Source organism: Hetaerina americana, unplaced genomic scaffold (genome assembly GCF_022747635.1).
Source record: "Hetaerina americana unplaced genomic scaffold, ioHetAmer1.1.p SCAF_3, whole genome shotgun sequence".
NCBI lineage: Eukaryota > Metazoa > Arthropoda > Insecta > Odonata > Calopterygidae > Hetaerina > Hetaerina americana.
In genome coordinates, this window is record NW_027286874.1 from 10,675,534 (window position 1) to 10,700,384 (window position 24,851).

At 43.8% G+C, this 24,851-nt stretch overlaps 1 protein-coding gene across 1 annotated transcript in view; it reads right to left on the bottom strand.

Annotated features, from left to right (window-relative positions):
* Positions 1-582: 582 nt before the first annotated feature.
* The window catches only part of L (zinc finger protein Lobe), a 50,053-nt gene continuing 25,784 nt past the window's right edge, over positions 583-24,851 (bottom strand). The window contains exons 2-6 of the mRNA XM_071588822.1: positions 9,876-10,018; positions 8,095-8,413; positions 6,028-6,259; positions 4,432-5,786; positions 583-4,100 (exon numbers count right to left, since the gene is read on the bottom strand). Coding sequence (XP_071444923.1) covers positions 1,767-4,100; positions 4,432-5,786; positions 6,028-6,259; positions 8,095-8,413; positions 9,876-10,018 — 4,383 coding nt within the window. The 3' untranslated portion in view covers positions 583-1,766. The remainder of the gene's footprint in view (positions 4,101-4,431; positions 5,787-6,027; positions 6,260-8,094; positions 8,414-9,875; positions 10,019-24,851) is intronic.

The following is a 24,851-nucleotide window of genomic DNA, read 5'->3' on the forward strand; positions in this document are numbered from 1 at the left end:
TACATTTATTTGCGCATCAAAAGATTAACTGCGTTCGATAATATCGAACATTCAAGTTGAAGGAAAGGCATGTAGATGAATTTTCCCGGAGTTTAGCCACTCCAAATCGAGATAAATAAGAAAATAAAACATTGCCTGATATGTCACTCATGCAGGAATAAATTTTAGAAGCATGCATTTTATTTCTATGAACAATAACTCTTAGACATAATGAAGGTAGCATTGAAGGATCGTGTGGCACTCGGCGTTTCCTTGCTTTGAATAAATGTTATTTCATGGTAAAATGTTTTCGGGATTTCCTGTTGCGCATATAACATATTTCCGGAGTGTCAACGTTTTCCTCTTCTTTCATTTTAGTCGTCTAAAGAGTTCATTTTATTTATCGTTCTTACATATGCATCCATGTTCCTAAGGAGGCCGGTAACTATGATCATCGTGCAGCAGGAAATCCCCCAAAACATTGGACAGTAAAACACTAAGCGCCACAAAAATAGCCAATGGAAGATTCATTTTGTGATTTCTGAGACTTTTGAAATAAATAATTAATGTAATTTTAAGTAAAACTTTATTAGTGGTACTTTGGTTTCAAACAAAATACGGATTTAATCATCCCACTGCATTAGTTTGTCCAGAAATAATTTGGCAGCATTCAGTTTTATTCATTGAACTACGTTAAATCGTGCTTCTACGGGCTTACCACATTATCTCTTGAATAAAGACAGTAAAAATGTACCCCTGTATCAATAACTTGAAAAATGCATAGTCTGTTAGGTTACGTACACTACCAAGTTGTAAATTTACATGAGAGGGCGCTTCTTTGCATTGACATTCAATTTACACTTGCCATAATATGCAATGAGCTAGAAATACCCATTTAACATTTAACTGCTTCCAAAATGGAAATAATGACAGGGAAAATATTAAGTCATTAATGGACTATGTGCAGCAATGAATAAGTATAATGTGCCATAATGCGGATTTGGAACATTTAAACAAACGGGAGCACTCTTTAACTTTCTTGGTCCCTATAATAAATTCTTCCACCTAACTGAACAATTTCCATTCACCAGAACAGAGAGAAAAACCAGGGCGATGCCTTCAGTCAAACGATTTGTACAACGTCTTAAACGCTTATGAGCTATCATGAATTATGTTATACAAACATAGGCATATATATATATATATATATACAATACACATTGTAAGAATGTAAACTATAAAACAATAATAACTATATATCACTATGTCAGAAACACTGGATTAAACAATAAGGTTATAATATCACAACTTCATCAATCAACACTTTTCAGCTATATAATTGGAAATGTTAGTATTTCTTTTACACATAATTTTATCAATGGAACAAAGGACATCCAAGATTTCGTCCCGCTCCAACATCCTTTCTCAGGGGAAAAGATTGGCACTCAACAATCTTCATTATTTTCAGGATTGATTTATCCATTCGGTACATTCTAAAGGCCGCAAATATAGCCAACCAAAGAGAAACCTAAGAATTCTCACAAACTGGGCGTCCATCGACTCTTTTAAAGAAGCGTATGACGTACCGAAACGACACAAAACACAATAACAGTTCAGACGTATTTTCTGACAATCAGTACTTTACACACTTGAGAGTCATAATCAACAGCCTATCATCTCCTTTTTAATCGACACATTACGTTACATGCTTACATTATTTAATTAACTGAAGAAGTAATACCCGAACTCTTGTCTAGGCTATCAAATAATAACAAAACGAGTTGTTACTAAGAGTAATTCGCACACTTGTCGGCGAATGATTCACAGTCAACGTCCAGCGGAGACTCCGGGCGCCTTTTGGTCGCAGGCGGCGCTTCTTCGCCTGCATCACTTCTTGCCCGTTTCCTGGCTCCAATGGCCTCGCTCCCATCTGCAGTGGCGTCTTCGGCGTCCCTCGCCTGAGTCGCACCAGATTCACCTTCGCGAGCGTAAATGTCGGTTTCAGAGCTTTCCTGTTCCACTTCATCGCCCTCTCGCTTCAGCTGCATCTCCGTCTCCATCGACTCCGAAGGACATGGTTCCGTAACGCCTTCTTCCGGTTCCAGCTCTTCCTTGACCTCAACTTTCGGCACTGTCCTAGACTTGGCACCCAGGTCCATGGCCGATTGCTCATCCACTACCCCTCCTTCAGACTCTCCCTTCTGCCTCTCGTCCTCGTCGTCTCGGTGGGAAAACATGTGATTCTCCAACTCCGACCGGAAGAAGAAGCGGAGACTACACCGGGAGCAGTCGTAAGGCCTCTGCGCCAATCCGTGACCAGGCATGTGCCTCTGCAGGCCGGCCGCAGCAGTGAAGACGGCGCCGCAGAGGTAGCAGGAGAAGTTCGAGCCCCCGGAGACGACGGAGCCGGACGCCCCGCCGCCTGAAGAGTCCCGGCCTCCGCTGGCCACTGTTGCGGCACCGAAGGAGTGCTCAATGAGATGAGCTTGTAGTCGCAGGGGAGAGTCCCACTCGGAAGGTGGGGAGCAAAGGTGACAGGCCAGGTCGGAGGAGGCGGGGGGTACACCCAAGCCACCGCCAACAGCACCCTTGCCCATTCCGGCTCCTCCTACAGCACCACTATTGCAGCTGCCGGCGTGAGATCCGACGTCCAGGAGATGTGCAGAGAGGACGTGGGCACGGATTTCCCTTTCGGTGGGGAATCCACGCTGACACTTTATGCACTGATATGGGCCAGAGTCATCGTCGCCGGGAACACCCCTCGACGCCCCACCTCCCGCGGCAGCCCCGCAGAGGACCCTGCACTCGGTGCAGACTGCAGGGAAGCCCTCCTCGACCCCGCTTTCCACCACCTCCTCGTCGGAGAGAGGGCGGAGACAGACACAGCAGCTCCTCCTCTCGCGCCCCGCCACCTGCTGCGGGTCCGCCTGGGACGGGGCCTCCGCGGCGGGCGGCTGCGGTGCCTGGGCCTGCTGGTCCAGTCCCGCCGCCGACGACGAACCTCTCCGTCTCAGGTGGAACCTAGCGTGCATCCTCACCTCCACCTCCGAGACGAGCGTCTGCCGGCAGACCACGCACGGCGTGGGCAGAGGGGGCGGTGGAGATGAGGATGAAGACGAGGACGTTGAGGAGGACGAGGAGGCCGCAGTCGCCGTCGCGCCGTTGCCACCGCGATTACTCCCAGAAGTGGCGTGTCTCCTGACGTGGGCATGGAACTCGTCCTCGCCGCCGATTGGCGCCTTGCAGACGCAACATCCGCTACCCTCCGGAACTTTGCAGTGACGGGCTAGCTTGTGCTCCGCCAGAGACACAGCAGTGGCGCACACCTCGTCGCAAATGACGCACTTATGCTTCCCCCCCGTGGCGGACGCCGTCCCCGCGACCCCACCGCCGCCGCCCACAGCCCCGCCCGTAGTCGCACCGACAGCCGCCGAGTGCATCGCGCGTGTGTGGCTTTCCAGCTCGGAGCGTGACTTGCAGCGCTCATTGCAGTAGGCGCACTGGAGGCTCACCACTGCCACTTGGTGAGCGGGGTGGGTGTTCCCGATGGCCTGAGCAGCCCGAGTGGCCGCCTCATCGTCCTTGCCCGCCGGCCTGCCGTTCGGCAGGGCGGAAGCGGCCGGCTGAGGGGAGGTGGGTGTCGAAGGGGCAGAGGCCTTCTTGGGGGTTGTCCTGGCTAGGGGCTTCTCCTGTCTTGGGGGAGTGGGTGCGGCGGTGGTGGTCATCCCGTTGGTCATATGGCCACGGTGAGCTTCCATAACGTGCCGGTCCAGGAGGAACTCCACGTGGAAGGCTTCCTCGCAGAGGACGCACTTGAACTCCTTACGGTGCGTGGTCAGGTGGAACTGGAGCTCCAATTCGGATGGAAAACTAAGGTGGCAGAAGAGACACCGGAACTGGGCGACTCCATTTGTCGGCGGGCAGGCTTGCTGAGCTTCAGATGCAATAGGAGGCTGTCGTTGGAGGGAATGGTGTCGCCTTTGCCCGGACCAAGCTGGAAGGAGGTGCACGCTGCGGACGTGCGCGACAAATTCGGGCTCCGAACGGAAGGGTGTCAATTCAGCGCAGACGGCGCAGCGATACAGCTTGCACTCGTTGCTATGCTTCACGGCGAAGTGAACCTGAAAGAACCAACACAAAAGCGTGTTTGAAGAATGGAAAAACGAGAAAAATAGCCAATCATACCACTAAAACCATAAAATTGCAGGAATGTTCATTTCGGTTATTATTTCATCATATTTATGTAACAGTGTTGAAGGGGGTTTCACATCTCCCAATGTATATTAAACAGATTTATGTGATTCTTTCTTTTTAGAAATAATTTCATGAATATATCACTACTAATATCATTTCTCTCTTCATTGAAAAATACATTCTAAACATCAATAGCGAATAACATGATGAGATTTGATTTCATAGTATGCATATGTTGTTTTTTCATCGTTTTCTCACCTGAATGGACACTTTTGAGTCGAACATTTCTTTGCACAGGGCACATCTGTAGAGGTGGTGGGCGTGCAGATCCATCAGGTGTTTCTGCAACTCGTCCGGTTTCGGGAACCTCCGGCCGCAAGACTGGCATCCGAACTCGGACGCCCCGCCGTTGGGAGAGAGCTGGAAGTGTGCTGACACGGCGTGCCGCTCAGCCTCTGCCTCCGTCGAGAATTCCGCATCGCACTCGGGGCACCTCGTCCGGCGGTTGGGAGGTGGAGACGCGGCAGGAGGGGACGGCCCGGCGGCGGACGCCGTCATCCCGGGGGACCCGCTCCCGCCCATCCCACCGCTCCGGGGGTGTGGGTTACTCTTGCGGGAACGGCGCCGAGTGAAGCCGCCGGCTCCAGGGGCCGACGTGGGCGCGCCTCCAGAGGCGGCTGCCCTGGCCGCCGCCTCCTCGTCCTCCAGATGGGTCTTCAGGTGGGATCGGAAGGACTCGAAATCCGGCAGAGCCGCGTCGCATTGGTTACAAAGCAGTGTCCCGGCTAAAGAGGAAGGTTCGCCTTCCGGCGGAGTCCTTTGCCTCTTGGGTTCAACCGCAGGTGCCTTCCTAGGGGTTGAGAAGTCTGCTTTTGAAACTGAGGCCTGCAAATCTCTCAGGCTCTTGGCGAAGGAGAGGAAGTCAGGTGGGGACTTGGCAGCTGCGTGGAGAAATTGGTGAGCTTGCTGCTGAAGTAACCGATGGCTAGGGTAATTCGGGAGGCTGTAGTCTTGGATCTTCATCTTGCTCTCAACGTGGTTCTTGATGCTATGGTAATCCTGCTTCGAGCGGGACATGTAGTCCTGGGCCTTCTCGTGTGCGCGGGGAGGCTCTGGACATTCCGATCTGGACTCGGAGGATTTCTTGCTAAGATCCGTGGGTCGGACCTGCTCAGGGGGCAGAGAGGGAGGAGGCGGTAGGGGGGCGGGTGGCGGAGGCGGTGGCAGGGAGGGAGGCGGGGCGGAGGCGGCCACGAAGGGAAAGGGGTGTCGGAGGTGATGGGCTGAGTGGAGAGGATGCAAGGGAGGGCCTGACAGGGCGGCTGCCTGAGACCCTAGTACTGCGGGAACGGCGTGGACGGCCAGAGCGTGCTTGTGGAGAGCCGTCGGAGCGTCGAAGCGCATGGTGCAGAATTCACAGGAGAAGGGCAAGAGATGGAGGGAGGCAGAGGAAGAGGAGGAGGGCATAGTTGAGGAGGATGATGTGGTAGGTGAGGGTAGGCGAGGGCTGAGATTGGATGGGGGTGGAACTGGAGTGGGGCCGAGGTGAGGCAGCGCCCCCACGACTCCCACGGCGGCCGCCAACTCTCTCAGGTCTCCATTGAGGATCGATCCTGTGGGGCCAGGAAATATTGGTAAAGCATAGTGGTCATAGTCTTTCCGATAACCTATTCGGTTTATCGCATAAATAATTCATTCTATTTCAGAAATCCATGTCTCGGTTACTTGGATTATGATTATGACAGACATTTTCAAGGCAGGCTGAAACATTAAAATATTTTAGCCGCTCTTTAATAAAATTCACATCTTGTAGTAGGTGATGAGAATCGAGAAGAAATTTTATTCCCCACTTACCGTGCATTGCTTGGACATGGAGCTGTAGTCCTTCCATAGTGGTAAAGCTGTCCTTGGTGCAGTAGATACAGGCCAGTTTGGGCGCCACTGCCACCGGCGACGGAATAGAGGCTGAGCAGCTGCGTGGGGGCAGGAGAGAGGACGATGGAGGGCGACCCCGGGGCCTTGGTGTCTCTGCGTGCACTGGAGAAGGCGCCTGGATTCCGGCGGAGTGGTGCAGAGCCATATGGGCCTAAGAAACGAGGAGTTTAGTAGAGCATACATTATATATATATACATATATATATATATATATATGTATATATACATATATATATATATATATACATACATATGCACACACACACACAATAGACATGCATGCATACATGAGTAAAATTCCCGTTTATTTTTTTCCTTAGCCAAAACAATCCACACTGTATATTTACAGTTTTAATTATCTATATTTCATGCTGATATCACCTAATTAATGTGGGAGATTAATAATAATGATTTATTAGTGATAATCTAAGCAATATAGTTTAATTACAAATTTCACATTGAGTTCAATGCTCAAACACAAGCACAAACTGAACAAAGTTTTATTCGAACACCTGATTAGCTAGGCCTTTCACTATAGGAAATGTATGGGGGTTAAAAAAATATTTCCAATGTATTTCAATGACAAAGATTACACACAATGTTGTGCATACTTTGACGTCGAAGTTAGTTTCGCACATAATCGATCGATGAAAGGGATATTTAGGCACCCGAAGCAAGTAAGTTCCGCAAAGCCAACAAATTTAGATCGCAATGCCTAAAAAGATACGATGCACTACCTTTCCTCCTGTCATGATTTCAGCAGCAATCAGTTAAGGAGCGATAAGATAGTGAAATGCCCAGACGGCTTAACTCGAAAAAAGAGATTATAGAAGAGATATCCGACGCTAGGCCACCTCAATATTTGTATGGCTGTAATTACATCGTTATTTACCTTTAATTTCTATTTCCACTAAAAATTTAAGTATCTCAGGTCTCCAAGACAAAAATCCGTCAAGTAAAATGGTTCTCAATGCAATTATAAGCCATTCTATTGAGATTTAAACGTATTAGGTTATACCTTTGGGTCGAGACAATTGAAAAAGTTAATATAAATCACGATGTTCTAAATCAGACTCACTGTTCCGAGTATTAAAGCGTGAAATTTCTCCATAGAGTGTAAAATGAGAAGCCTTTTTTTAAGAACTTTGCACATTAAACTATCGAAAACAGAAATTAAAGAAACATATTTTCAATAAATCATATCTTCAGGAGTGCTATCCCTTCTCCTCACTTCATCTAGTTGATGACGTACTCTAATAAAAATAGGATATTGAAATGAAAGATTTTAAATGGTGGAATTTGCAGTTTTGTTAAATTATTTCCATTTACTCCGTATCACTAGATATTAATGGACAGTGGACAGTGAAAACATTCTTATTATCCTTAACTTTAACTGTCTGATGAACGCGTTCCCTATCGTTGGACAACCCCCCTCTCCGAGTTAAAATTCAATTAAGCCGCGTTAGCATAATTATTAGGTTTTTTAAAAATACATATCCAGAGACAATCAAATACGAGGAATTTGAGCATACATTCGTCGTTAATTATTTTAACCTTTTAAGTGATCCCAGATATATTTTGCTGACGGAAACAGAAATCAAAGAATTATTCCCAAGGTAATGCCTTATTCAGAAGATTTGTTTTTTTTTTCACCGGCGCGATACAGTTTAATCAAAATTTATTGGTAATATTATTATTAAATCAGATTAATTTTCAGCGGTTCCATTCGTGACTACTTCTATCGTATCATAAATATTTGTACGGACAAAATTGAAATGTTTTAATGCAGGTAATCTTGGTCATAAGACGAGATAGTTATTCCCGGTCCGATTCATTTCCTTAACATTTCCCTCCGGTTGAAGGCACGCACAACTTGGTTTTAGCGCTGGTTAAGAGAAAATTGAGCTCCGGGGGCTTTCTTCTCTCCCTTTCCCTCACCCGGCATTAGAGAATGCCTCGAAGATAGTAAAAAATGTGACCCCTCACCTGCAGGTCTTCCGCTTTCCGGAAGCCCGCCGTGCAATGAGTGCAGCGGTGGGGGCTGGACCCGCGGCTCCCGGAGCTGCTCCGCCCGGTGGCCGCCTCCGAGGTGGGTGTGGAGGCGGCCTTGGGGGCGGGGGACGTCGGCAGGACAGTGGGGCCCGGGCTGGGCGTGCTCCCACCCCCGCCATTCCTCCCGCCGCCCCTCTTGTGCGACTGCATGTGCGAGGTGAGCGCAGCCGCCGTGTTGTACCCGCGGTTGCACACCGTGCACTGGAATGGCTTTTGGTTGTCATGAGTCTTCATGTGGATCTTGAGGTGGTCACTGGAGTAACAAAAGTAAGAGTTCATCCTTAGAAATCGGACTCCTTATGATCAAAACCAACCAAGAAATATATATATATATATATATATATATATATATATATATATATATATATATATATATATACACACACACACACACACACACACACTTCCGTGTATACTTCAATTTTGTGAATACGAAAGTGAAAGCTTCCTCCGAGTCCGAATAGCCCGATTCAGACATCCTTCGTGGAATTAGATATAGGAATGTGCCTAATTGAGGTAAGGTTTTGTCCCCAATTGTTCTTTCATTGTGGGACTCGTGGCATTAACGATATGTACTGTGGGACTGGCTATCATTTTGCCTCTGTTATGGAATTTCCATGAAAATTCAAGCTGATGCCTTTGACAGGAGACTGCTTCGAGATCGAAAACGAAAATATTCTATGCATATATTTGATAATATAATAATCTAATGTATTCAGCGCTTTTGATTTGACTATATAATATCAGATTGCGGTAACTATCGACGTCATACATTTATGCGCTAAAATGCCAACTCTGAACATTCCCCTGTCATCGACCAAATGCATAATTTTACCACCAGAAATTTCACAAGTCCACAGTATCTTCATATCAATATATTGCATCGTCTTTATTCAGTAAAATTGAAATTTTGTGTTTTACAAAATCAAATACCTTACCGGAATGTATTAAAATTACTTCATGACATATTTCTCTTCAAGGGTAGACATTCTAAGAGCAGGTGTTTTTTATCTATGAAAATTGCCTGCTGGTATGTTTCAAAGGTACATTGCGCACCTATGGACTAAATAGCGACGGTAACTTGGGGTGGTTATGGTACTCTGTGAGGCATTAGAGATTACAGAATAATGCAAGAACTTGTCTTTATGAGAATTGACACAGATCTCGGGAGTTTTAGACCGTGGCGAGAAAACTATGGCAAGACGATTCTGCATTTGTGGTGAACGATAAATGGTTACTAATAGGGTGCTTCAAAACAATATGCTGCTGACAACAATGACAAAACTATATTTTTCTTTCAATTGCCGAGGGGGTCAAAAAAAATTGTTTCTAGATCTCCCAACAAATTTATTAAAATGCTCAGTTATGAGAATATACGTCGATTGTTATCTTTTTACAGTACATTATATTTGTTAGTATTTTCACACCTCTCAAATTAAGTTTACTTTTAAACATACTATACCTAAAATACAGGACTCAAAGTGTAATGCCTCGGTCCTTATTATAAAGACTATAGCCATTATATTTAAAATAATATACACGAAATTTAGCCATTTTTATTTGACAGAGTTTGTTAATTTCCGTCAGTAACTACATTATGCCACAATATTACGTAGCCCATTATGTCACATCATACATATGGTGATAGATCAAACAAAGAAAGGCGAAGAAGATGAGTAATAGATGGTGTATTCGAAAAATAAGTGACAGCTTACCTCCGTGAGAACGCAGACTCGCACTGCGTACACCTATACTTCCGGTCTCCCGTATGCAGCTTTATGTGCCGGTCTCGACTGCGCTTGTGTTTGAAGAGTCGGCTGCAGAACTCGCATCGGAATGGCATCTGGTCGCTGTGTGTCTGAGAAAGTGAAGAGAAAATTCGATGAGAATGTCACCACAAACAAAATCCTTGATCGATGACTAATGTAAACATATTAGAGTCCCTTTAAATAAGCCGTTTAGAGAGGAAAGGGCATTGCATGACAACATTTTTACAACTAGGAGATAAACGTTCCTCCATGGAGATAGATGACTAGTACAAACTTCTCCTAAGTGGAAGTATAAGAACAGTGACTTGATGATAATTGTCATAAAGGAAAACAAATCATGCCGTATTCTAAAGACATATCAAACGAGTGTGAGTTCGTTTGATGTATTTTATAACATTCATCCAAAAAAACGGTAAAATCATAAAATAACCTCATATAAATAATTATATAACAACCTTACTATTATTTGTGAAACATACAACATCGAATAGGTCTTTGATTGGGCTACTTGTAAAAAAAATCTATTTCGTCAACTCTGATATTCCGCATCTATATGAAATCAGGCACCAATAACAATCATGTTTGCAAGATAGCGCTGGCAAGGCCACCGAGAGAGAGAGAGGGTTCGGATTTCAGCAAAAAAAATTCTTGGTCCTCCCCCGACTATAACATAGCCAGACGCAGGCATGTGGCTACGGGCGCCCGCTTACGAAACTCGAAATGAATGGCAAATGATGAAGGTGCCAAGAAGGGATAGGAGCAGTAGAAAAAATATTCTGAGCAACGAAATGAGAACTTGGATAAGGTATTCATTCAACTAATATTTTAGTAATCCGCTCAAATGCAAAATACTTATCGCTGGTCATGGATTAAGGAATTGGACGCAGGGATACTTGAGTTAAGAAGTTGTTCCCTCACTGCAATCTTAATTTTTATTTCTGGCCTTAGTGATCGCCTTCCCTCTACACACAGAGAAAAGTTCGTCTTAGGGCGACACTCAAGTTTTAATTTCGGGTGACATTACTAAGATTTCGAATCACACCTCAACCCTATATTTTTATAACACGAATGACACCATGCCAATTAAATATTGGCGGTCAAAAAGGGATCCAAAAAGAGTTCCGGCAAGCTGAGGATTGCAAATAAAGAATGGGGAATGCGACGATGAAAATTACGCAGGCACTAAGGGGAGGGGGATCGCAAAGTGACGACTGAAGGAATGGGAATGTGTGGCGGGCGGGCATGATAGGGGGGGGAAGCGGGAGAGGAATTGCAAGAGAGGCACACACGAACACTCACACGCACACAATTGCAGGCATGAGCCGAAAGCGGAGGTCTGGGAGGAAGAACGCAGAGAGAGGAAGGCAAGAGGGGGCGGGGGTGGGTGGCTGGCGGGAGCGAAAGGAGTCGGCGAAGACTTTTGATCTTTTAGTCGTGGAGGTGCAGGTGGGCGATGAGGGAGAAGGGGAGAGGAGGGTGTTACGGGGAGAGGGTGGAGGGAGAGGAGAGGTTACGTGCGTGTGTGTGTGTGCCAATGCCTGTGGGTGGGTGCGTGCGTTTGCTTACGTATGTGCATGCAATCGTGTTCGAGTATGTACGTAAGAGGTTGGACGTAGGCTGGGAGGGGGGAGGGTGGTAGCGGACGGGGGGTCGCGACTCCTCTGTCTGACGCGCGCTGGAGCCGGGTCCCGGGCGTGTAACGAGCCGCGCGCAGAGCCACGGGTTGGACGGATTTCGACGGAGAGAAGTCGAAGGGTGGGACGTCGTGATTCCCATCTCCTCCACCACCCACCGCGGGGAACTCGATACTTTTCATCCCTGTTTTCATACTGCATTTATTGCAGTTCTCCTCATCCTATCCTAACGACGGAATGCGCCGGCGTACGACGTCATGGAGACTTCGAGTATAACGATTTACTCAATGTCACCCAAATAAAGTTTCCTAACGTTCCTTCATTCCTGGATTACGGTCAATCAAAATTCATTACTCCGCCCCCTTATTATTCCAAATTCGGTAGAAAAAAAACAGACAAGAGAAATTAAACACTGCATGGTCGGAAAATGGTCACTAGTGACAGTTGAGAACCTAGAAAATAATGTTTGAAAAGTTTCAATCTAGTGGAATGAGTGCAACGATTGGCCAGGAGTTGTTTGCAAATAACCTGTCTTAAAACTTGACTTAAAACTAACTGAAAGAGTACGAGAAAATTTGCTTCGAAATTTGACCACTTTTAAACCGCATGATTTAAGCTCAACAATACGCAAACATCTTTTGAAGCCATGTGCTAGTTCAAAAAAAATGAAGAGAACGCAAAAAGTGAGAGCTTTCCCATTTGACGCTACTAGTAGAGAAACAAAAGATAGTTCAAGAAAGGAATCGAAAATGAATTCTCAAAGTTCGTTTGCAAAATCTCAAAAGATCCCACAATTATTTGCAGCGAGACTTCGCAAATGTTTCGACGATGAATCTTCAACAGGAAACGCCTCCACTCGAGCAGGGAAAGAACGAATGATGAGCGCAGAAAATCTGTGAGTCACTAAATAATAACGAGCCAAGTGCTGACTTACGTAGGATACGCAAATGCAAAGGAAATAAGCAGTTGCTTCCTAACATCGCCACCTGGAGGGCGACGCTAGAAATGCATGACAGAATCTCATTCACCTAACACTAACTCACGAAATTACTAAGAGAAGAAGGCGATAATTAGCACTCGACAAAAACGAAACGGGGATCGAAACGGGGTAAAATAAATACGAGTAATTTGAATACGAAAACAATTAAAAGCCTTTGTTGAAAGTATTGAAATAATAAGTTATCCAGATTGTATGGTGGCTTGGTTAAGAAAAAAACGCGAGCTGGCCATTTCTTGGGTTGCAGCGAAGCATGCTGACCCGCAGAGGTATGCCGGTGCAGCGGATGGGCCGGGGGAAGGCACCTCGCAGGGAGAGGGTGGAAGGATGGGCAAGAAAGACTGCGGAGAGAGTTTCCACGAGATGTGACAAGAATGTAAATCAAAGAGAAGATCGGGATAGGGCGAGGAGGGGAGGAGTGAAAAGGACTGCAGGAGGGGTAAAGGGAAGAAAATGACGGAATTTTTTAAAGAGGGTTGAAGAGCGGAGCCAACGGAGTGGGTGATCAGTAGCCGATAGTACGAGAAAAGAGGAGGGAAATATCCAGTCTTAACTAGGACAAAACGACCCAGTATTTCGATTGAAGGTCGTGATGAGGGTAGAAACTCGAAAAACCATTAGAATTTGATTATCTTTTTTCACTTAAATGGGCTGGAGGACAGAAAATTGAGTTTTATCGCCCACAATTCTCAGCTGCCACTGTTCAATTTTTTTCGCATCGTGGAACTGATTGATTGCAGAATAGAAAATAGACTCGGCAAATAAAAGTTTTACGTTTAAAACGAAGATGAATACATGTCGTTAATTAAAAATATCCGATATTTAAAAGGTAATATTAATTAATTATGGCCAGCAAAAATATTCTCTTTGGGTACTTACTTGACATAAGACTTAGGCTAAAATATGAACAGTAAACATATTGGCAAGGAACCAGAATACAGAAAGATAAACTCAGAGCTCAAAAATAATAAAAGGATTCAAAACATACCATCGGGATTCTGAAAATAAGCAGGCTCAAGGCCGACAAATTTTTGACACTTCATCACTAGGTGTTAAAGAAAGTTTAAAAATAATAAATTTTCATCGAATGAATAATGCGGTTTATTGGTCATTTAGTATAAACTTTTCATAATATTCTCATTAGTAGGTTTGCATGATATTCTAAAAAAACTTTGGCAACGAACTAAGCAAATTGTGCCGCATACTACATGAAAATTCGATTCTTTAGTAAAGCTTTGATTTCATTATAAAATTTAGACGTGATCCAAGAGTACAAATAAATATAACTGTAAGTGAGCTAAAGGAAACTCATGATAATCCATAAATATTCACTGGTGCTGTCTATGATTTCCTTTGTAAAACAATATGGTCACATAAATGAGCACAGTAGGTTTTAGAACTGCAATATAGCTGATAATCTATTAGAACCAAACCTAAGATGAATGTTACACGAAAATGAAGTTATTTTAGAAGAGGAAAGTACACGTGAACCAGACAAAAGGGTTAAAAGAAAGGATGGAGACTAAAAAAAATTTAAAAATAGAATGAATGGTAGGAAAGAATGAGGGTAAGATACGTCTGACTCCAGTCGAGGCGTAAAAAATACGTCGCTTGCTAAAAACACGGGGAAATCGATAAATTTCCGATGCAATCGCACAGACGGAATAAAAAACTATGAAATCAACTCAATACTATGGAGGGAGGACTTGTGGGTAAGGAGGGAAGGATTTACAAGCGGGAATTATAAATGAGTCAAAGGAAAAAGGATATAGCGATAGGAAGCAACACGTAAAAAGTGGAAAAACGTTGCGTGCGGAGAACGTCCAGAGAAGAGGGGGATGGTAGGATAAATAGGGGATGGCTGGGGATGAGCGCGGCTGGCGTACAGAGTGAAGGTAGAGCGATTTAAGGGCCCGTGAGGACATCGGGAAAATAAACATGTGGGCTGAGTCTTAAAGGAAGCGACTAGAAAACGCATCGTCACCATAGGGCTCAGCTGTTGATATTAAATAAAAGAATTTCCAGAATATGGAATACCAGGAAACATGTTGAAGGGTGGATGGATTTTAATGAAAGACCAATCCTAGTATTTTTTCCAATGCAACTGAAAGACGATTTTGAACAAAATCCAAATGGTAGTCATAAAAACGCTAGTCGTGAAACATGACGGATACGGCGATCCAAATACACCTTTAACAAATAATACTGTGGACAAATAACCATGAGAACCGTTCATTGCACTCCAACGATAAACATATATTGTAAGGTAATTAGAAATTAAATATAACAGTTTAATGGCTTAAACTAGCGTAAGTACGTGATATTCATAAAGAACATATGGTAAGGAATTTAATTTTTAATTTTATTTTTTTAAATTGTATATTCGAGGAATATCGACACTATAGATAATCACATTACAGGCAATTGGAGCTGCGAATTGAAGATACAGACGGACAGGCTACACAAAATCACATCGTATCGCTTCGTATGGAGGGCGATACATGCCATATGCAAATGTGAAAGTTGAAGTAAAGGCAATATTGAATGCAATTTCCTCCAGATGTGCATTGCTATTTCGATACATAAACACTGACGCGATGTGATGTTTAAATTGGCTCGGGGTTTAATTTAAAACTAGAACGGTACCGCATAAATAAGGAGACTTTCGCTCCCTCTATGTGAAGTTATGAGATTAATTATCTGGGCTTTCTATTCCGAAAAGCAATTTGAAAGGATTTACTCACGAGTGTGAACTTAGAAATTATACACTCAACGCATTCGTCTCTTCTTTGTGCCTCAAGTCTCCGTGGGTTATTAATAAAGCTGAAGGCTAAAGATATTCAGAGATACCGGAGATTTGAACGCACGATTTCAAAGCGATAGAGGGACGGGAGGGAGCATCGGCACGCACTAGGATCGACCCCGAGATTATTCCTTTCTCACTTCTTGCCTCAATTGCATTTTTACTGCAAACCATCTCCGATTCGATCCTCGGAAGAGCAATGGCGAGATGCGGGAGTACGGTGCGGGTAGCCGGCGGCGGAAGACGAGGATGCAGTATCGGGCGGAAAGACGTTGTCTTCGTCGATGGGGTGTAAAGGGGAGAAACGGGGAAGTGGGGCCGGGGCCAGGGAGGGGGTGGGTGGGTCGGCAGCGGCGGCTCACCGGCGAGGACAAGGTCCCCCTCTCCCCATACCCCCACTCGCCCAGTTCCGTTTTTTCCTCCTCCCATTCCTCCCCCACCCAGAGCCAGCCAGCCCAACCCACCCAACTCTAACCCGCTCACCGAGGAAGGATGGTCGGCGGCTTCCACATCCGTCACCACTTGGGCATGATATCTGCAGAGGGAGAGAGGGGGTAGGCGAGGGGTTGGGGATAGGGAGAAGGGATGTTGAGGGGAGACGTGGAGGTAAGATGGATGGAAGGGGAGGGAAAGCAATGCGGATTGAGAGAGTGGGAGGGTGGATGAGGTTGGAGAGGTCGCGGGAGTCCTTGGTATCCTTATTACATATCCCGAACGAAGGTTTGTGGGTTCCTCGCGCTGGATGGAGTTTTCTGCTGGACAAGAGCTGAATAAAAGAGAAAATCTATCTGGGTGCCACTGGGATAGGGGGCAATGGAAAGTGAGTGAGGAAAGGAGACCTTTGAAATCAAGAACGCGGAGAGAACTTCTTTTTCCTCTTTTGCATAGTTTGATCAATGATCGAGATATTTTCTTCACAGTTGTCAAGCGTTACGTAAATCAAGACGCCATTTATTACACTCAGATATATTAAATCTCCCACCATTTCTCATACATAAGCTTTTAGAAGGTAAATAAGTTATAACCTAGCAAATGAAAAGTGACGAATCCAAGTAATAACCGGACGAAAGCGGTGTCGATGTTTAGGATAAATCGGACCGAAACCGGACAACGAAAACACACTGACTAAAAAGGATAACCAGCAATTGTGTTCGTAGCATCCGCTCAAGCCCTGACAAGCTCTTTATTTTGATGTCAAACATTGGACATCCACAGTAGCAAATGCACGATCTTTTCTCTGACAAAATGAACCATTGCGAGAGGACGAAGCTACTCGAAGCGGACATCCTTTAAGAAGAAAAAAATACGACAACAGAGTACAGGAAAAACATAAACTCCTATCAATTTAAAAAAAGAACCATAATCGCCGACATAAATGTCCCAACTGAAACGAGCAGATGAAAGATTCTACACGCGTAATTACGCAAGAATCCAGTGCTGACAACGCCCTCACCCGTATCAACACTCTTCCGCCTGCTTTTCTTGCTCTCCGGCCGAGCACACACAAACGCGCGCACACACACGCACACATACGTACGCACGCGCGCGGAAAGAGGGACGCTCACTCTTCGCCTCGAAGACGAGCGCAGATTCCGCTCATCCCCAGAGGACGGAGAGGGGTGGACGGAATGAGAAGAGGGACAATGCGAGGGGAGCGAAGAGCGAAGGAGGGAGAGAGAGAGAAAGAGATAGAGGGAGAGAGGGAGCAAGAGACGGCGAGGAGGGAAGGGGAGAAAAGGAAGAGACAGACGGGGAGTGATGGCCGATCAAAAACTTGTAACGCAACCTGTCCCCAGGATGTCCTCCCCTGAATGACGGATTAAGTTGATTTTGAAGCAAGGCGATGCGAGGAGCGGTCGCGGACGGGTAGTTAAGGAGAGGAGTGGGTTGGGGAGGAGCAAGAGGGCGGGGAGTTGGGTCGGGGGAGACCGGCGAAGGGGTTGGTGGGACGGTGAGATGCTCCTGCTGGAGAGCGACCGTAAGGGTGGGGGGGAAAGAGAGGTTGGGGGGATGTTTGGCCGAGAGGAGACAAAGGGGAGAGGAAAAAGTGATGTCTGGTTACGGGGACGCGTAGACAGAAGTCGCCGAGTCGGGTGGGCCGCTCATGGGGAGCCTAGGGGTGGCGGGAGGGTAGGAAGAGGGAGATGTGGGTGTAATGGGAGTTGCTTCTGTGATGTATAAGGAGAGAACAGATTCTCTTGGGGGCATAATACGAGTAACGCATAAAATCATCATGATCCATTTACCGTAAGTTTATTTGTACTCCTAGAAGGAAGTCGCAGATGGGGATTCCCAAGGAATGGACAAGGAGAGATGCTACTTTTAAGAGAGAGAGAGAGAGAAGAGGAAGAGCAAGCATTTTGATTGATGTAAATGCAATCAGTCATGCTGATACTAATTTAAGTTGGCATGAGGCGCTGGCAGAATTCAATACACGGGGGTACCGCAATCTCCCGGACGACAGATAAACGGTGGTTCTTAAAAATACGTGACCTCGGAGCATTCTCTGATTCTCGGTCTTTTTCTTTTTCAAACAGACAATGACATTATGAGTAAGACTACATTCTGGAAATTCTATGAACAAGAGGCGGAAATATTTCTGCGGCATGTTCTCAAGCCAGAAACTCAACTGAGGTGTAGTTTCATGTAAATATCATAGCAATTGTATTTCTATCGTGGAATTAAATTGACAAAGGTGCAAGTGCAAACTAGTCAAGGAGAAAACACAAAGGTAATATGCGAATTAATTTCTCTCTCAAGGGGAAAGGGAGTGTTAAGGGAGGAAATGCAAATCCTTCGTCCCGTTAGAGAAGTTACGAAACGGAGTAAACCGGAGTATCTACCTAGTGGCTTCGTAAAATGGGAACAAGGAAACCAGGGGGAAACCGCACAAAGGTGTTACGATCCAAGAGAAAATAATATAGAAAAAGGCAAGTTACGAAAGTAAATCGAGCGATAAAATGAAAATGACACCGACTTGGAAGCGAGAGAGGTTGTCAGGAGTAAGGCAATCAAAGCAGACCCAGGGACGCACGCCCGACTTCAAAAACAGAAAAATTTCTGTGGGAAGGGCAGCATATTAAATTTTCTGATAACTACTCAAGAGATGCGGGGGAATTATGTTATATTATCATTTGAAAACTGCATTGGGGTTGTTCAATAAGGATTTACGCGAAAAGTTAACTAGAATTGAACGCTTGTAAATCCAGATGGTGGGCTTCTTGCCAATTACATAACACACCGTAAATTAATTCGATTTAATATTCTGGTGTAGACATATCTTATGATTGGCTAATACGTTATCACGTGAAAATTTGTCAATAGCTCCTAGGTTGCTAAATTTCCTTCGTAAGTAAATACACAAGAGTCCATTTATATATCCTCGATTGATTTTTATCACGAGATTGTAAAAAGGTTTACATTGCTACTGAACAGTTTTCAGTGTTCATTTAAAGATAATAATACCATCTAACTAGGTATACTACAAAATTTAAATGACGAAGCGGTGCAATAGTAAAGGTGATAATCTAAAGGGACTGTTCGAATTATGTATTAGCTTTACAGTGAAGGCAGGGGTAGTTTTCATTTGCTTGCATCTGGGTGGAGCATTTGGTTTCCATTAGTTTACAAAAAGAAAATAATTCTTACGGCCATTTCTCGTTGGACTAGTATCGTGGGAAAATAATAAATTAATTTAACCGATACCTTCATTTGGAATGTATGGCTATTAGGAGTGAATTCATTTTACATCTCAAAAATTGTCCAGCTAAGAGCATCGCGCCACGATGTAACATCCACTGCTGAAATGAGACTTATTGGCAGTATGTTGCCCTCATGCACTAAACATAGCACTAAAATAATACAGTCCAAATGATTCCATTTTCCCAAGATGAAAATATATTTATGACAACCGAGAGAGAGAGAGAGAGAGAGAGAGAGAGAGAGAGAGAGAGAGAGAGAGAGAGAGAGAGAGAGAGAGAGAGAGAGAGAGAGAAAGCGTGCGAAGTCGTAACAGTCATTAAACCAAAATTTGCTTTTACTCGAAAGAGAGTTATTTTCAAACGGTTAGGAAAAGAAATGAAATTTAAGTAAAAATCAAAATTTAAGTATTACGCGCAAAGGAAACCAAATTGCTGAAACCTACTCCAGAAGAGCGTTCAAATTTCTTGGCAAAATTGAAAAAAACAGGTAATTCCATCGAATGTCTCCAACATTCAACATTGCCTACTTTAATAACTACGGCGTTGTTTTTAACGAATAAAAAACTTGGAAGCTGGATATAAACGAATTGATGAATTTAGATTTAGTGGTTTATCCCGATATAAAGGCGCAGAAACGAGTTTAGCCCTGGAAGATGACGCGTACGTCAGTCGGAAGAGCAGGCAAAAATGTACGAGAGGGACATGGGGTGGGAAGAGAGGGCTGGGAGGCTTACGACGTGCATCGCGATACATTCTTCGGGGGTAGAGAGGGGGCGAGAAGGATCGTTGACCTCGTCTTATTTCCTAAGAAAAGGACAGAGGATTGAAGAATAAAAGGAGGATCTGGGGGGGAGGGTTGGATAGAGTGGAGGGAGGGATAATGAAAGGGGATGGGGAATGACGGCTTACGATTCTGACTTTACACACTTCCTTGTCAACGTCCTGATGCACGACCGTGGCATGTAGACCTAAGTGAACCTCCTCAATTAAGAGCTACGGATGCATCACTACAATTTCACATCAAATGTATAAATTTTTCAGAAAATGTACATGTAATAAGAAGCTATGAGAGAATAATTAAAATACGCAATCGTAAAAAATAAATGAACTTTCAAGCTTTCATTACAAACAGTATCCTTATAATATGTATTTTTCGAAAATATTGTTAGTTTTGGTTTGATTTTTTAACGCCCCTTATTTTTTACATGAGATCAAGTAAAAAGACAGGTGTTTATCAAATCTACAAGTAAAATATTAATCCTAAAATAGGAGAATGAATTTGAAAAAGAGAAGCAGTGGAACTTTCCCAAATTTAACATGATAAAAAACGAAGCAAAAAATTTAATATCAAAAGTTTTGTAGTCCTTCATTTGCAATCAAACCATTATTCAAAATGTTATGTTTTATTTAACTTTTTCCAGTTATAGAATATAATTTCTTTATAATTAAATTAATACAACTTTTTCTTCAGAAATGAACTTATTTTACACTTGATAACATATTTAAAAAAAACTGAAATATTAAAAATATTTGCTTTGAAATAAATCGTGAAGAGATCAAAATTAGTACATTATCTCAGTATTTGAAAAAATCCTAAAAATGCATTTATTGGAAAAAACTTTTTTCTTTTCCCCATCGATAAATGAAATTAATCAATAAAATTACTCATTAATTTAATATTTCTCAAAGATGTATTCCTGCAGAAGGAAAGGTCAATTTATTGTCTTACTCATTTTTTCATTTTAATCACTATATATACATATTTATACGCACACACAGCTCAGACTATGGCGTTTCTCATTATTTTATTTTGAGTTATTATTTCCCCAAGTTTCCGAAGGGCTCAACTTTATGAAGGGAAAATAATTTTATTTTACCTCAGGGAGCACAAATACTGTAAATGCACCAATAGATATAAAATTTGCTTAGAACTTGAAACACTTATCCGCATTAGAATTTAAAAATTAAAATTATTTGTCAAATTATGACTATCTTCATTTAAAATATTTTTCAATCATACTAATAACTCACTTTGAAGATTATTGGTGGTTATTCTTAAAATGGTAGACTGACAATAGCAATTATTTATCATGGCAAGAAATGTATGCCAGCAAAACTTTTATTTTTATCGCAACGCTATTGTTTCTATGGCATGACTATTTACTTGTGGAAATATACATTATTCGATGAACATAAAAAGAAAAAATTTCTTTTGGGTTACGAACATAATATTATGAATAGTTTACAGTAGTTTAGCCATCAATTACAACCCTAATATAACGCTGTGAAATTATGAATGAAATCGTAGCTAAACAGTAAACGAAAGGAAATTAATTAGGTTGATGAGGATTATAAAGCCGATATTAAATTCATAAAATTATCAAATAACCGTTTATTCATTACTTAAAAGTTTTGGCACGAAATTTTAGCAGGTTACAGCATTGAGTATATAAATTCAAATTTAATAAATTTGTCACAAACACTACACTGTAGTCAACATTCCAAATTCAATAGCCTATGTGGCGTTAAAAGGGTGAGATTAAACAGATATAATATTTGATGACTTGATTACATTATGGACTTCTTTATTCTCTGATAATGTCTTTCGATAGGTTTTTTTTACTTGACCTTCTCAACATCTTTCTATCCGAGCATAACTTTTCCCTTCCTTATAACTGTGCGCATTTAAAATCACCTCCTTCCAATATTTCTGTTTTCTTAAAACCTTCCTTCAATTAAATTCGCTGAACACAAACTGCCAAATGCTTCCGTTCTTTCATTTCATTTTATTTAAAAAATTCGTTTCATCGAAACATACAAACTGGGAATTTTTTCCCTTCTTCGTGACCTCCCAAAGAGGTCAGTATTATCTTCAAAAGTTTCCTTTTCTTTCCTCCTCAAGATATCCTAGCATTATCAACCCATTTCAGTCTCTCTCTACATCTTCCTCTAGGCCATACGTCAAAACTTTATCAGTATTTCTCTACTTTCATCTACATCGTACATGCTTTTCACTCATGCACAACCGCACTCCACTCAAAACACTAAACAAAACCTCGTTACTTATTTTGGATTACATGAGTTAATTTACTTTCCATATTTTATTCGTTTCATGTACATATTCTTTTTGACTGCGATATCAGTTTTTAAACGTTATTCGCTACGTCCTATGATAATCAGTTAAAGTATTTGAATGCAATGAAAGTGATCTCAAACACAGTTCCGTCGACGTAGAATCTCATTCGCCATGAGCGACGCATAGAACAGGGAAATTTTTATTTGGATGTAATACCTTGAATCCCAATATCAAGGAGATGGGCTTCCAGTGAGAAGGGAAGTCATTGGGCGAGGGGGGAGACCTTATCCTCACGGGGGCCTCGCTCACCCCTTTATCGTGAGCGGGGGAGAAATTTGTCACATGAGGGAGCTCTCGATGATGATGGCTGCGGATGCGCGGACGGAAAGGATCACGACACCAGATCATATCAGCCTCCCTCCGCAAGGATCGCCGACACTGCGGAGCGGGGGAACGGGAAGGGATGAGGATATGTGTGTGTGTATGTGCATGGGGGAGGGGCGTGCCGAGAGGCCCCGGCGGCGACGACGCGCCCGCTGGCGGACGCCGCTGGCGGTGTCTCCCCGTCAACCAACCCCCCAGCCACCCTCTCCACGCCCCACCTCCCACCTCACCCCGCACCCTTCCCCCCCGCTCGCCCCTCTGCGACTCACTTGCCAACCCCCCCCCCCACTCTTCTTCCCCATCCACCCACCAACCACCCACCTCCGGCCCACACTCCCAATCGCCCACCCTCCGGCCCCCCTCGGCCTGCGGAACCGCCGCAGCGGCCGCCGCCGCCACCACCACCACACCACCACCACCACTCTGGGGGCGACATCAAAACTCGTTTCGAACCTGATGCGAAGACGGAGGTCGCTCTCGAAGACAGACTTTGGAAAGGAGAAAGAGTGAGGTGGGGGAGAATTCGAGAGGAAAGGGGGGTAGAGACTGAAGGATGGGAGGGAGAGAATGGGATGGGAGAGGAACGCGACGCCCGGGAGGAGCGCCCGTGGAAATAAATCCTCTGGCTGGCCAAAGAGTGGGAGAGAAGGCGCGTTCCCATTCCTTTTGTTTCAACGGGGTGGCGGGGTGGGAGAAGGGGACGCCCTGACGCTGGATTTCCAAATAAGAGACGGGAGGGAGGGGAAGAGGGCGAGCAGAATGAGTCCGGTGCCTCCGAGGGGAGATAAACAGCGTTATCCGGGCTAAAATGAGATCAAAGTGCTCTTTCCTTCATGACACACGTACTCATAAAATACAGAGCGGACAGTCGGAGTTCGGCGAATGACTAATAACGTATTCTATCAACTAAACAAAGAATTGGAATGACATAAGGATCTTAATTGCTCTAAGGGTACGTATTTTTTAGTGGTAATAGATGCGGTGAGTCCAGCCATAAGAAATTATTAACTAGAATCGTTCCAGTAAACCGGCATTACCTCTTCTAGGGATGGTATCGCCCGAGCAAACGCTAAGGTTAGAATATATTATGCCAATGCGTCAAGTAAATTACTGAATGTAGCTAAAACTTGGGAAAAATATATAGGTTTAGATAAATATTGACAGTATCAGAATTATATTTCCTAAGGGTGCTATTTGTAGTGCATGAGTGCTTACTCCGTCGGCCCACTGGTTGATTGCTAATTCACTTTAAGCAGAATACCTAAGTATCCGTATGTTTAGACCCACTTGATGAAGTTACCTTTTAGGCAGATACTGGCGGAAAATATCGTTTAGACGCACCTCATACAAAGATATGTACCACACTCCAAGTAAATACAACAGGCAGATCACAATATCCTAAATCCTACCGGCTTCCACCCTTTCTATGTGAGCTCTTCCGCTGCTTTCCAAATAACGCTGCATATGACAAGACTAAATTGGATTAAGTGCGAAAGTAAGATGAATAGGATGACTGTTCGAAAAAGTGATAGCAGAAAAGGGAATTATGTAATTCTTTGGAAATTTCAAACGATTTGACTGTGCTGAACAATGTGCAGGAGAATGTGAGCTACTGGAATCCAGACTTTTTGACGAAGATTAAATCGGCAAAAATCAATTTGATAAACGTGAAGAAGGGAATTAGAGGAAGGATGATTAACATATAAGGAGATTTGGAGAAGAGAATGCTAGATTTTCGAGAGATCTTAAAGGTAATCACCGGACCATGCATTGCTCGGGAGACGGATCAGGCTTCAGAGGTGCAACAAATGACTAATGCAATGGAGACGTGGTGGATTACTTAATGATTGAAAGCCTTCAAGCCGAGTCCAACGTCATTTCATTTAACATGATATGTTAATTTTAATTACAGTGACTGGAAGACTGGGAAATTTTCATGAGTGACTAAGGAGGAAATGAACAAATAAAAACTGAACTGTGGTACCAGGAGGTTGGGTAAGATGCAGGTGGTTGGGTGAGAAGATAGGCGAGGGGAGGGTGAGGATCTGGGGGGTTGGAAGTGGGATGGGACGGCACTCAGAAGGTGTACGTGAAGGAGAGTAATAAGGAAGTGGGAGGGTTAAAAGAAATGGAGAAGTAAAAAAATGGGGTGGGATGGAAAAAATTATTCTTCATTTTTGTCTATTTAAATTTTACTACCTAAAGGTCATATACGTATTTCAACGCGCTCTACATCGACAAATAATTGTCGACGGTCAACATTGAACTTTTCCGCAAGTGCAATATTCACTTCTACTATACTAGTAAACAGAGAATTAAGAGTAAGG